The following is a 15,532-nucleotide window of genomic DNA, read 5'->3' on the forward strand; positions in this document are numbered from 1 at the left end:
AGAAACTAAATGTATACATGCTTTGCTTCACCTTGGTGGTGGTAAGTACTTACGAGTATTTATTGTTTCCATGACCTACCCTGAATGAATATAACTCAATATGTACCGTAGACTCAGAATAATAATAACCACTATTTTTTCAAATTTTATTTCTGGCAACACTGTAAAACATGAAATTAAAAAAGCTTAGTGTCATTGTCAAAAAGTCTATGGTGATGTGATGTTTGGTTTTTTTGTGATTGAGCCACAAAACATAAAAACAAAATTGAATTGATTGTGCTGTGAATTTACTGAATTTATTTCTTATTGAATTAAATTAAACTTATTGCACTATTCACATCAGAAACCCTATAAGCAATGGCAAACAGTAATATGGGGCAAGGGAGCAACATGCCAAATCTAGGCCTAAACCAGGGAGCGATCCAATACGTAAACAACCCTCTTCAGAGTCCTCAACTGCAGTCCACGTCGCTCCAGGGGTCCCCCTCGTCGCACAGCCCCATGGGGACGCAATCTCAGATGGGCTCTAAGGGCATCTCTAGTGGAGGAGGGGATCAGGCTACCCAGGTAATTTGAGGTTATATTTTTTTTGTTATATGGATGAAGTGTTTACGGAAATAGCTATATTTGTGATCTGGAAGCAAGCTGCCTGCGTAATGCAAACCAAACTAGCCACTTTATGCTATTTTTATGCAGAATAGTACCCTTGCAAGTTCGTTAGTAACAAAAAATACTACATCACAAACTTACTAATATCTTTTGTCAACATTTATTATTTCTGACAGCTACTAAGCCGACCCCGGCTACAAGAGCTGGTCCGGGAGGTGGACCCGACGGTGCAGCTCGACGAGGAAGTGGAGGAGATGCTGCTGCAGCTCGCGGACGACTTCATTGACACCACACTGAACGCCGCCTGTGCCCTCGCCAAGCATCGGCATGCACCCACCGTGGAGCTCAGAGATGTGCAACTGCACTTAGGTGGGTCCTCTTTCTTTAATATTTTGCACTATGGTGTTATAGTTAAGGTAATGAAGGAAGTAAATTAAAACAAAACAATATCTCCCTGATTGTCCATTTCTATTCATTAAATTCCCAAGCTTTTTTATTTATTTATATTATATTTATTTGTTTGAAAAATAATAATAATAGTAATATATCAGAAAGGACAGTTTTCTAATCATTGTTTAGATGATAATGACCTATAAAACACTTAGCAAATGACTAGAATAATTTAAAATAAGTCTGACAAATGCAGTTGGATGTCAACTAGCATTATTGTGCCAAGGGAACTTGATTGTAATAATGGCTCTCATTACAAGTGAAGACAGATGTTTATAATATTTTTGCCAATAACAGAATGCATAGTCTATTCATCTATGTACAGATATGCAGTTTACGAAATGCTTTACATAAATAATGTATTGTATTGCTAAAGCTAACTACTTATGTCTTAAGTTTCTATTGGATATTTAATAAAATGATTTGGGAAAAAAACAATTATCATTCCAGTAATTGGTCTAAAAAACCTCACATGGTGTACTATCAACTATGAAACCCTCAATTAACTCCCTAATACACTAGTTTCTTTTATCCATAGAGAGGCAATGGAACATGTGGATCCCTGGATTTGGCAATGATGAGCTCCGCCCCTACAAGAGATCAACAGTCACCGAGGCACACCGGCAACGCATGGCACTTATCAGGAAAACTATCAAGAAATACTAGTATATAATTATTTAGGATTTGTAAGACTGTACTTTATAAGTTATTGGACTGTAATCTTTAAGGTATGATGTAATTAAAATAATTTTCGGTTAAGAAAACTTTTTTTAAATCTTTATTTTTTTAATTATGATCGAAAGAGTTGGCCAGTGTGATTGTAGTAAGTTGGTAAGGGTTTTATGCTCTGCTTAACTGCATTAATTATCAAAAAGAACGGAAGGAAGTATAAATGAAACGATATTGATATCGATTCTGAAGGCAGAAATTTTAAAGTTAGCGATGTCAAAACCTGTTTAAAATTCGACTCTATGATTGTTTCCGTAAATGTCATTTTATGCTAGCAATTTTTTTAGTTTGACAGCGTTAAAATTAGAATTTCTGCCTTCAGAATCAACATCATTATTTCTCTACACAAGTAGTGTTTATTTCACAATAATTTAAAGTGTAAAACTGATTGCGATGTAATCACAGTACATTCGGATGATGGGTCAAACATAATTGATAAAATAATACTTAATTAAAATCACATAATGTCAGTGACAACATTTAAATCACACACTTAACACTCATGATAACATGATTCACAAATAAAGTAGGTTTTGGTATGATATTTTGTAAGTACAGTTTTTGGTTCCTATTATGTAAATGAAAATAAATACCTACACATATAGAATACTGATGGAATGAAAATCCTATTTTAATCACAGGAAATTGATGTTAAACACGTTTATTCTAATGCTATGGGTCAGCCACAGTAACTGAACTAACACTATTATGAAGTTCATTGAATATTAAGTCACTCAAGCGAAAGTGGAATGTAAAAAACATACATAGGTACACCAATTTACGGAAACACTTAACACAGAATAGTTGTTAGTTTTTCCGAAATATCTATAGCTACAGACATAATAAGCTTCTGTTACAATATTTACAATACATAAATGTATATTCATATACAATAGATAATGGGGAGAAAAAGGCTGCCTAAGAACTTAATAATATTTTCCAGAAATTATATAGCAGCATGATTATACATTCCCTACCTACACAGAATCGTCATTAATTAACTACAGAAACCTCCCGTACAAATAGTCATGGCTGTGCCATTTTTAAACTAAAACTGCAAAAAACTAGGTATTTCTATTTAACTATAAAAAGACTCCAAAAAACCCTTCAAGTGATGTTTTTTTTTCATATTATAAAATATCTTAAGGTTAAATTACAAATTAACACATATCATTTTGATAAAAAGTAAACAGACGAATATTACAAATGTAAAATATGTCAATGCAGAAATTGATAAATTTATAGTCAGTAAGTGATGCTTTGCAGTTATCATATCAATACCATAGAGATTTTCTATGTATAAACGCCCATACCTTCGGGTACCACATGTATCTACCATTCAAGAAATATTTGCCCGAACAATGTGGTTTCAAGCGGAGTAACTATCCTTTTTGTTTCTTCTGAAGATTAGGCGTTTGCGGTGGCTCGCTCAGGCTGGTACAACTGGTCCAATGGATCTACTTTCTGCCAGTGAAGGGACTTGGACTTAATCGTCACTGGATTCTGGAAATAAAAAAGTAAGTTTAAAATATTTCGGCCACAAAATCCAAAAATACATGTTTTTTAAAAAGTTTATAAAAACATCATCATATGTATAGCCATGAGTATCTACATAATATAATACATACTAGGCTGTAAACTACTACTGTTCATTAATTGTTTTCAATGACTGCTCAATGGTAGGTATTTGTTGTCTAATTAAAACATCAATTATGTTCGTCGCAAAACATCTCAACAAGCAAATAAACTGTAGGCACTAGTACCTACCTAGTAGGTATCACGATATTACAAACAGTAACTAATCACGGTAACCTTCGAGTCTCATTCAAATGCACATAAATGTTGACGTGATATTGATCACGGACATCTTAGTTTACTTTTTTAACGTACTATCGATGCCATTTATCAATAATCCCCTACCTACTTATGTTTAGATACAAAGTCAGAAACCTAATTCGAGTGGTATTGATTTGTGAGTCTAGGGCTAGGGGATTCCCTACAAACAGATATTATTTGGAGTACCAACTAGATCTAGATAGACTATATCTATTTAGAGGTAGATATTTTAATTCAGAGAATTATAACTCACGGCCCACTGAATCATAACTGCGTGGCAATACAATGGAGTTAACTCACAACTTACAAGCTAAATACATAAAATGTTGGTAGCTAGTTACGCAGTTCCTCATTGTTATTGTTACTAGTCTATTATTGCAGAGAACTCGCATTTAAAATTTTCCTATACCTACATATTGTAGCCTGTAATTAGCTGTGGACACTTTGCTCTCTAGTAATTATCATGAATAATTATATCCTTTATGGTAATTTTGTTCCAACTTTATCTATCTATGTAAAATGATGATGATGAGGCAATGCAATAAACTGTGATAAACTCAGACACGATTGGCATCACCCCGATATTATTATGATCATCATCTAACTTTTCTAACTTAGGTTGAAGTACCTAACTACCTCCCTACTTAAAAACGGGTCGGTTTTTTTTCGTGGTTGGTTGTTGAGTACAAAATATGATTCCGAAAACGTTCTCCTACAAACTGATCACTGCCGAATGTGTAGCCTACAGAATGTTTTATTTATGAGTTTTACACGGTAAAAAGTTTTAGTCGGTGTAAACTCGTAAAAGAAACCCTAAAGAAACATTCTCTCGGCTAAACATTCGGCAGTGATCAGTTTGTGGGAGAACGGTTTCAGAATCAAAAAATATACGTCACATGGATCTTCATAATGCTGATAGGAATACTGCGCTAAAGATCAACAAGTCATAACAATCTGCCTTCTTCTTATCAGGGACACACCTCTCGCGACATCACAGTCAAAACAATTCACGATAAATATAGGTATATTCAATTGATTTCGACCTTCAAATTTATAAATTTTATAATAGACAAACGTATCGATTGTATTGTAATTAATTACGCATAATCAATATAATATCTTAATATTTATAGGTACTATTTTAGTTTAGGTTTATTAGTCGTAGATCACATTTTATTCTGTTTTATTTAATAAATACTTAAATAGGTGGTGGTGATATGTAGCGCATTATATACTTATACCCTGCTCCTTTATAATGATTAATAATTTGAAGTCTAGCTCGTGTTAATCCATATTATCCTATGTGTAGAAGCGCATCATTTTCAGAATTTTATCTCACCCCCAAGGGTGGGTAAAGGGGTAAAAACAGGGTATTAATTTCCATTTTGGCCACCTATTAACCGATTCTAATGAAATTTAGAACGTAAATATAGTTCTTATAACAAAAAAATATGATGGTGACCTTGAGCTGATCTGATGATGGAAACAGAAGGCAGTCAAAGGAACTCCTCAACGGTATATAGCAACTACCTCGTGTTTAGGATTGAATGATTCGTATTGACTAGTAGGACTTATTGGTATCATTTGCATCTTACTTTTGATTGAATATTATTGAAAATTAACTAAAAACAATAAAATAAAATACGAATTTCAAAAATAAAAAAACCGACTTCAAAAAACCACTAAAATGTAAGAAATAATTTACATCAATTTTTAGTGACATTACAAATATACCTAAGCAGGAACTGCAGGGCGATCACGAAAAACAGCAGGGCGATCACGAACAATATAGAATCAAATTCGAGTGCGACTAGTGGCAACTTGACAGCACTTTTGAACACTTTTTACCTATAAAATTGACAGTTGTCGCACTCGCATTCGATTCTATACGTTAGCTCGAATTTTCGTGATACGGGTTCTGAGCTAACGTATAGAATCGAAAGCGAGTGCGACAACTGTCAATTCGATAGGTAAAAAGTGTTCGAAAGTGCTGTCAAGTTGACACTAGTCGCACTCGCATTCGATTCTATATTTTTCGTGATCGCCCTGCTGATCTTTTTTGAAGTTGGTGCCATATTTCTTCAGATTACTTTGTCACCGCACCAACATAAAAAAAGAACAGTTCCTGCTTATAGTGCCACAAACTTATCTGTTCCGGAGACAGCTCACGTAAATGTGTAATATTTCGTCATTCTATAAGATTTTAAGTTTGCCAGTAGTGGTAATTCACTCTTGTGGTTTCAGTAAACACATCTAATCTATGTATATCAATATATAATTCATTAGTAAATAATGAGATATGGATCAATTTAGTTCGCTCTCACCGGAACAGATAAGTTTGTCGCACTGTAGGTATATTTGTAATGTCACATAAAATTGATGTAAATTATTTCTTACATTTTAGTGGTTTTATGAAGTCGGTTTTTTTTCGCATACTTTTATCATCAACCAAACATGCATCATAGTTATGTGAGAACCTTTAATCTTTTCTGGTATGGCATGGAGAACTGGAGATACTTATGTATACCTTTTCAGATATGGTGGAAGTACGAACTTATCCGATTATGTTGGAAGTGATTAGAAGTATAATGCAAGAAATAGATAAATATTTATTATCCATACCTATAGATAATGTATCTTTCCAACCAGCCAACCTAATGCTAAATTTGCATCAATAGTACCTACCTGCCACTAGTGAAATTTATTAAGATATCTGAGACATTAACCGAATTGCCGTTTGGTCATTTGCCAACATATTTCTGACTTCAAAGCGGCACTAATATAAATGGCAAAGACGTAAAACATTTCTAGAAAATAACGAAGTTGACAATCGGATTAAGGGGATCCCTAAAGCTAAAATGCTAAAGTCGGCTTGATATACTTGATTAGATTGGAAAAACGGTGGCTTCTATCACATTGATAAAAATATATTTTGTAGCAGAGGGTATACTGAACATGTTAGTTGCTTATAAATTGGTGCAGGATTATAATAAGTATGTTAAAAAAAATTGCAAACACACCATGTCTTTTGCCATTTTTTGACTTATTATGAAAAAACCCTCGAAATCAGAGGGCCCATTTTCATGGAATCTTATATGTATGTGTAGGTAATTAAATTCTTAACAAAGTTACCTTAAAGAGTTGGATTTAATGGACCAGAAGTCAACTTTTTTTGCAAAAAACTAATAAATTCCGGTTTAAAAATGATGACACCGTGACAGATTTCAGATTTCTTCAGTCGTCGCCCTGGTGGCGGCCTGTTAGGAGCGATACCCACGCCATTTTATTTTTTATCAAATATTTCACAAAAACTGATTAAATCAACAAATTATGACTACAAGTATTATAATACATATGCATTTGCTATGGAAAGTTAATTTTCTAATCATTTTAGATGCAGAAAAGCCGAAAATTCTTAGAAAACATTTCGCCTTTTCGATTTGTTTACATTTTTTACTATAGAGTTACAGATGCATAGATAAAGGTAAACATTGCACATAATGACACTTATTAGATTCTCCGAATAAGAACTATACGGTCAATGCAGTATGCCAAAGCGCGAGCCTGTTTATATTCTGAGGGGTAATTTATTTTATTTTAACGGTTGTGTATGGTAGGTAAGCTACACAATATACAGGGTGTTGAAAAGTAAGTTCATAATTTGTTTTATTTGAAACCAAAAACCGTAGTTAATTAAAAATATATATATTTTAAGATGTGGTAGTCTGTACACTACAGGTTGTTAAAAATAAGTAAGTATTTTTAAAAATTGAAGATCTAAAATTTACATAATTTTTTAAATCTATTTAACAAGCTTTGCAAAAAAGCGGTTAAGTGCGACTGTATCTCGCCATGAAAAAAATGAAATGTTTACTGTAGCTATGAATTTTATGCGTTACAAGTGGAATAAAATACCGCATAATATTATGTACAACTATGTAAGATCCTAGTATTTAAAAAAAAAACTCATAAGAAAATATTAAATACACAGGTTTTATAACCCCTGAAGGAAATAGAGGGGTGTTATAAGTTTAAAGTAAGGGCTGAATTTTTTTTTTAAATTAGGGTGATAGGTAATGTACCTATATTTTTAATGATTTTTTCAAATAGATAAATGTTATACCATTTTTAAATTGCCATAAAATTACCTATAGTTATAGTTATAGAAAAGGGCAGGGCTACCAGTGCCCATTCGCCAATGCAACCTAAAAGATCTATAAATTATGACTCCCCATGCCGAGTCTCACTCTACAGGCCCAGGTCTTTTATAAACCTGACCTGATATTACCTATACAGGATGTTGCAAAAAGGGTATACTGTGCCGAAAGGGTTTGACTCAGGGGTTATTCTGAACAACTTTTGTTCTCCAAGTTTTAGAAATTCTCGAAAAATAAATTCGGTCTCTATAGTAAAAAGTCACGTGATCGAATAAGTTTCTATGTAAAAGGTTTTGTTACGTGAATTTTTAAAATTGCAGAAGAAAAGTGGATCAGAATGGCACCTAAATCCACTTTTGGCTAAGCTTTATACCCTTTTTTCAATACCTTGTATAAAATATCGTCAGCGTCACCTTAGATCGTAATCATCGTAACTCCTCGTGACCAAATTTTAGAGGAGACAAAAATACTGTTTTATTTGTAGTTCTAGTTGGCATACTACCCACCTAAAGTTTTTTTTAACTAGCCTAAAAATGATTTGTTTAGACAGTCTATCTTCCTGTTCAACCGCAGCCTGAGTGCCAGTGACTCAATGACTGAAAGGAGGCCATTAGTGCTCCTAAATAAATAAAGCAGGCCTGTAGATTATCTTTCAGTGTACCGACACATCTGATTGCTGTAAGAGCCTGATAAGCTCTTCGAACGAGTCATACCTCTGTGGTGGTACGGTTTCGACCTTTCGGACAGTCAGTTTGGCATCCGAAATGCGGATTCGAATAGTGGGTACAATACTTTGCGTTCGTTCACTGTCGGAGCAGGATAAGAACCACGGGCGAGTTGTTGCGCTGGCTGTTTGCTTAAAAATAGTAACCGCGTTCAACTCTATCCCCTAGAGGGCGAACCTTTAGGGCGGCTCTTGTATACCATCACTTGTCTTCTTATCTGCAGAAAATTGACAGAGGTCATACGTGTCTAACAAGTACATTAAGGATGCGAAAAGAGAGGGTTTGTTTTCACTGAAGAAGTTCAGTTGCGGAGTTCCACAGCGGTAGGTCTTGGACCCCTCTGCTGTGGAACTTGGCATACAACGCGGTCCTGCAAATCAAGCTCGCAAACGGCGTTAGCACAGTGCATTTTTCTAATGTCACACAGGTCGTGAGGTAGGCTGAGAGCCTCCTTCGGGGATGACATCCCAATGATTCATTACGAAAAAATTGCTGCAGCTGTGCTCGCCATGCAGTGCATGGGCTACTTCCGAATCTGGGGGGCTGTTGCAAAGGAGTCCGTTGCCTCTATACGGTACGGGTTCCGTGCGATCTATGATCCTTCCGGGAGCACCTGTCTTGTCAAGTCGAAGAGAATGGCTCGTATTCGACGCAACCTGCAGTACTGGTGGGATTGGTTGGAGGGCAGGACAGCAGGAAGCTGCAGCAGCCGTCATGGTGTGATTCGACGCATAGATGCAAAAAAAAGTTGAAAGTAACTTCATGTTAATAAAATTAATATTAGATCTTAATTTAACAACATAACATTGCAAAAAAAATTAACATTGTTGAGTATGTTATTGTAATTTACTAAAGTAGTAATAAAAACAAAGGCTTATTGCATAGTTTTCGTTCACGTTCGCCTACATCGCACGTTGTATATGAGAATAAAGGGTAATTACTAAGTTTTCTTGTTTAAAAATCACGGTTTGGGGTTTAGAGGAAAACAAATGGTAAAATGCGGAATACAGTTTTTTTTTTCGAATAAAGAGGAAAACATGTGAATTCAAAAAACGTTTCTATTGATACCAAAGAGTACTTTTCGCCGAGAAAAGTGGAGTTACAATGTTTGCGATCTAAAGTGATGATAGAACTAGAACTTATTTTTTCAGTTCACCTGCTGTTGAGTGAAATCGTAATTAGGTAAATGACTCCTTGACATGAAAATAACATTTTTTTTATAATCGTTATTACAAAACCGTTTTTTTTAATACAACAATATTTGTAGGTGTACTTACAGTGAGCAAAAGAGCGCAGCAAGGTGTAAATTTTTTGGTTTTTAAGAAACAAAAATATTATTTCTATCATATCCCAAATACACATAAGTACTTAAAAAAAAAACACACACACTCACGCCTTGTACTAATGTACTCCCTTGCGGGGGTACTTACATGTTATTATTTTTCTGGTGACCTCCCCATATCCCTTTGCCAGCTACGTAACCTTTTGTGACACCCTGTATATGCAGAGTTCTGCAAACTACTGTTCTGCTTTTGAAACACCAAAAAAAAACAGGTCGTCTAACTAAAAGGTCACGTGACCAAAAAAAAATTATATGAAGAAGCGTTTTTTCACGAATATAAAAAATTACGTAGGATAAAAGTTTTTCAGAGTGACGCCTGAGTAACGCCCTTTCGGCTAACTATACTTTTTTTATTTACTATTCTTATACCTCACACGGGGGCAGAGTTTAATACAACACCCTGAACTATTAAACTCTGATAATATTTTCGCGATTTTTTTACATTCTGATTTCATTTCCTGGCTTAGAAATAACATCAATAACATGCTGCACACGTAGGTTTCGGCATAGTATTAAACCCTTTTTGCAACAACCTGTATAAATATCGGCACGGGTACGACTTTATATATAATTAATTATTAAATATTAAAAATACTTTCAAATAAAAATAAATATTTTCGTATCACAAAACAATATTACTTACTTAGTATATTTTTAACAAAGTGGCATGTCTTCACTTTTATGTTTTCGAGTACTATGTTAAAATTTCATGTCATTGTCCGTAGAACGCCCCGCATACCTCAACCCCCCCTCACTAGATTTGACAGATTCTGATTTTCTTCCAGCTTTAGTGACAGCCTTAAGGACTGAAATCCTCAAACTTTTTTTTATAAATTGGATCGGAAATTTTCAGTACTGCTTCTTTAAAAAAACAGACAGACACGCTCGCCTAGCTTAAAAGTTGTTGGTAATGCATTTTAGAATAAAGAAACAATTGATATTTATAATTAGGTAGGTACCAAAAGTGCATATAAGTATACATCATTATATGAGAGCTGTTTCATTGAAGTATGAACGACTTATCTGTTTGAATTGTGATTTATCATAAAAATCCAGATAAGATAAAAGTCAGATAGATTAAAGTAGGTTAGTCAAAAACAAGCACATTATAGTATATTGAGGCCTTGATGTTCATTCTGAAGTTATGATCGTCGTAAAAATATCGGGGACATTGAAAATACCTACCCTAGTTTCGTTGAAAATCTACTACACTCGCGAGCAACCAAATCGACTCAAGCCTTCACGGCGCACATATACATTGATTTTCCTAAAACGATAAATGGTAAATATAAAAGTGATATGTCATTCGAAAGCTGAAGAATTAGGCTTTCAATTAAGATCAATACCATAAAAAAAACTAAGCGCAGATTTAATGACGCATTTTAATTGCCCGTCAGTGTTAATTACCTCATTAGGAATCCACGCCTTGCGCTACCTGATCCCGCTATAAAACCTTTCCACATCCGGTGTACCTTATCAGTCGCTTGTTGCAAGTTGACCGGTACACATCTCGTTGCATTGTATTCCTTGTTTTCGCAAACCCATGGATACCACACCAGAAGAAGCTGCTCAAGTTGTTGCCTTGCTGCAACAAGGGTTAAGTCAGCGAGCAGTCGCTGCCCAGCTCCACTTGAGCCAGTCTGCTGTATCCCGAGTATACAGACGGTTCCAAGAGACTGGTGCCTTCAATCGAAGACCAAGAACGGGCCGCCACCGCTGCACTTCAGAGAGAGACGACCGCTTCATTGTCTCAACCTCGCTGCGCAATCGACACCTTACGGGCGTTGATGTGCAGCAAGAACTGAGACGTGTACGACAAGTGGCTGTCAGCGAGTGGACAGTGAGAAGACGCTTGAAGGAAGCCAACTTGACACCAAAAAGACCTGCATCAGGCCCCAAATTGACTGCAGGCCACCGACAAGCGCGTCTTCAGTTTGCTCGAGAGCATCTCGATTGGAGCATTGCGCAATGGCGGTCGGTCCTGTTTACTGATGAGTGCAGAGTGTGTCTGCATGGCAGTGACAGGAGAGGCCGGGTCTACCGGCGTCCGGGGGAACGATTTGCCCAATGTTGTTTCGCTGAAACAGTAGCATATGGCGGCGGTTCCTGCATGATGTGGGCTGGTATTTCTCTAGAGGGAAAAACCGCACTTGTTTTCGTGCCTGGAGGCGGCCGAGGAGGCGGGTTAACAGCTGATCGGTACATCACCGACATTCTACTCGGTCATGTTGTGCCCTATGCAGAATTTGTCGGTGAAGACTTCGTGCTAATGCACGACAATGCCCGCTGCCACACGGCACGAGTCAGTCGGCAGTTTCTGAGAGAGAAGGAATTGCGCACGATGGACTGGCCTGCGCTCAGTCCTGACCTGAATCCCATCGAACACTTATGGGACGAGCTCAAAAGAAGAGTTCGGGCCAGGAATCCAGTCCCTGCAAGCGTGGACGAGCTGAAGACAGCTTTATTAGAGGAGTGGGACGGCATTCCTCAGGAAACTGTCAAAAAGTTGATAAGGTCTATGAGAAACAGGCTGCAGGCTGTAATTAGGGCAAGAGGGGGCAATACAAAGTATTGATTTAAATAAATAAATTTTTATCTTAACATTTTTTGTTTAATTTGTATAATACGATACCCATACCCTTTTTTCCTAAATTCCCGTTTTTCCTACAATTGCGTTCAGACATCATTTATTTCAAAAATGATGAATGGATTTCAATAATAATGATATCAAATTAAAGCTGACATCTTAAGCTTTTAAATGACATATCATTTTTATTATTTCTATTCATAATTTTACTTGTATTAATGTATGTTTGCGCCGTCAAGGCTTGAGTCGATTTGGTTGCTCGCGAGTGTATTTTCTTTGATTTATTTTTTAAGTTTGCTCGTATGGAATGTGTGTGAGTAGCCCACTTAAGCAATCCAGAGTACCAACCTAATAACACAAAACTGAGAAGCACATACAAATAAGAGAAGGAAAGCCAGGACAGGGAGTAAAAGCCAACTTACCTTTGCAGTCAATTTGCCGTCTTCCCCAATAAGGAACTCTTCAAGCCCAAACACCAGTGGAGATCCATTGCCAAGATGGAAGATTCTTGAGGAGGTGCCGCGAGTCACTCTGAACTCTATTGTCTTGGCATAGAGCACATTTGTGATCATGTACACTGACTTCTTGCCTTGGAGAGCTGTAAAGAATGTTGTTTGTTCATAAGTGTGAAATGTGCATTTTAAGATTTCTTGGTACTTAACATAGAATTCATTTTTAAAATAAATTATTTCTACTGTAGTAAAACTGTGCTAACAAATACTCTTAACTTTTACTGAAAAGTAAAAGTTAAGAGTATTTGTTAGCACATTTAAATGATAAGTAAAGTTATAGGAAATCAATATTTGAAGTACCTACTCAAATATTCAGGATCAAAATATGATATGATAAATAAACTTATCAGAAATATAAATCTTTTCAACCACAAGGAAAAATCTTTTCAAGCATTACTCACCCTTATTATTTTTGACATCTAAGTAAACATTGTTAACTAGATCTTTGCCCTTTGGTATGGATGACTTTGAGAAATTCACCATGATGACTCTGACTTTGTTCTTTATTGCCTCATCTTGTAGAGTTATCTGAAACAATTTTGATTTTATTAATTTAATTACTTGCGCAATTATATTATGTTCTGAACATTATTTATTCATTATAATAGCAGAGATTTAAGACAAAAAAAAACAATTTAATTAATTTAATAACTTGCTGTTTTTAATATCTCATGCCCTGAACATGGCATGTATTAACTATAGCAGATTTAAGTAAGTACTTAGACAAAAACATCATTTTATCATAGTTAACTAGGTAACTACTACTATCATAGATACTCACAAATATTTTGCAGAGAAAATATTTTTGTCTAAATTTGTTAGAATTAGTTAGAAATGACCATAAAAACAATACTCAAATAATTTTCAAATATTCTTTATCATTAAATACCCAAATTTTTTATCCCAAAATTTAGATGGAAACCCAAAAGCTGATGAAAAGAAGCTGGTATTTAATACTATGGTGCAAACTTCACTCTTTCTTCAAAATTTCACCATTTATAATTTTATTAAGAAAGCTAAGTGCTGCAAGGTGGCTTCTTCCACTAAACTATAAATTAAAACAACATTATATTATAATCAATAGGCATTTATAACTTGAGCAATATCCTAGGTACCTTTTATTGTTGTGTCTATGTGACCCATGGGGCATCAGGACATGCCAAGGTCAAACTACTTACCTATAGGTAGGTATCTATGACCTGAATAGTTCCTGACGCGAAAAACGCCATAAATGAGTGAAATTTTATAATATTAACCATTTAAATTAAATGATTTCACATACCTTCACACTATCATGAGGAAATTTGAAGTCAGGTTCTTGTAGGTCGCCTTCGGTCAATAGTTTCACGTATTCGGGATTGGACTTCTCAGTGTTGATGTTGTTTCGGAGCTCGCCGAGTGGCGTAAACATTTTGCCATTCGTTTCCTTCTCATTTGGGACGAACAGCGACGTAACTTTGTACAAATCTGCTTCCGTTATGTGTGGAATACAAACGAGCTGGCTGCTTCCAATCTCAATTTCGATCTCCTCCCTGATAAAAGGCCAGGCATCCTCCAGTTTCAAAGACTTTAAACTGTCCAAGCTAACATCCTTCCGGATTTCGTGACCAAACAACGATTTCACAACAACTTTTAGTTTTTTCGGCATATTGAATCAGAAAATCACTTTTCTTGAAAATTTCGCGTGCACACTTCACAAGTGACAGAACTGGAATGATGATCGGATCGGAAATTGCACAGATTAAAAACGTGTCAACATGATCAGTTTTTCCTATCTGATAACTATTGCTACGTTCAAAGCAATGGATTATTTTTTCTTTTTCTAGGGTTTTGGCAAGGACTTATACTAAGTCCTTGGGTTTTGGTGGCAAACACCTGCTGAACTTGGGTTTGTTACCGTGGTGAAAGGATTAGCTGGTCAGTTCTCTCTCGATTTCGCCTACCCTAGAACCTAGTCAGTGCACTAACCGGACTTAGGTTCGATCATGGTCCGATTCTGGGATAGGTTTTATGAACATATATGTATATAGGTACCTATGCTTTTACGCCTATCTGGTCGTATTTATAAATAGATACTTATTTGTAGCTATACGCTTAGGAGCTTTCCATCCAAAGTGAGTAACATTGTACTTTCTAAACTAAAGTATCAACTGATCATAACATTCACGCCTTGATCACGTTATTTCCACGCAGCGGCATCCATGAATTCGACTCCTGTCGCGTGCGCGCGTGAGTCAAGCGTGTCTCACCATCACCACCTTCTCACTTATTGAGCTTCTCGGGATTACGTGACGCAACGCAACGCAATAGCGAGGTCATCGGCCAACGTAAAGGGAGATTTGGTCTACGTCGTTCAGTGGTTCTGGTCTGGCACATAAAATATCTAGGTTGGTTTTACAAGTACCTATACTGTCCTAACAACAATAGGTACAAAACTCAGGACGGGCTGGGCAGATCTAAAGTGCCTACCTACATTACAAAAAAACATAACTGTAGAAGTACTTACATATTTAGGATAAGGTTTTAAAATTAAAAGTCAGTTTCATTGACATATATATTACTAGCGTAAGGACAGGGCCTCCCAC

General features: G+C 35.9%; 2 protein-coding genes across 2 annotated transcripts; one reads left to right on the forward strand and one right to left on the reverse strand.

Moving 5' to 3' along the window:
- Nucleotides 1–229: 229 nt before the first annotated feature.
- Nucleotides 230–1,836, forward strand: LOC105390441 (transcription initiation factor TFIID subunit 12). The gene is made up of 3 exons (XM_011561748.3): nucleotides 230–567; nucleotides 786–978; nucleotides 1,598–1,836. Exons 1-3 carry the CDS (start codon nucleotides 358–360, stop codon nucleotides 1,723–1,725), a joined length of 531 nt encoding a protein of 176 aa, XP_011560050.2. The 5' UTR covers nucleotides 230–357; the 3' UTR covers nucleotides 1,726–1,836.
- Nucleotides 1,837–2,124: 288 nt separating this feature from the next.
- Nucleotides 2,125–14,676, reverse strand: LOC105390451. Its single transcript, XM_011561758.3, has 4 exons — nucleotides 14,230–14,676; nucleotides 13,349–13,475; nucleotides 12,858–13,033; nucleotides 2,125–3,291 (listed from the first exon to the last, which is right to left on the reverse strand). The coding sequence occupies exons 1-4, from the start codon at nucleotides 14,593–14,595 to the stop codon at nucleotides 3,196–3,198; spliced, it is 765 nt and encodes a 254-aa protein (XP_011560060.3). The 5' UTR covers nucleotides 14,596–14,676; the 3' UTR covers nucleotides 2,125–3,195.
- Between the last annotated feature and the right edge of the window lie 856 nt (nucleotides 14,677–15,532).

Source organism: Plutella xylostella, chromosome 7 (genome assembly GCF_932276165.1).
Source record: "Plutella xylostella chromosome 7, ilPluXylo3.1, whole genome shotgun sequence".
Taxonomy (NCBI): domain Eukaryota; kingdom Metazoa; phylum Arthropoda; class Insecta; order Lepidoptera; family Plutellidae; genus Plutella; species Plutella xylostella.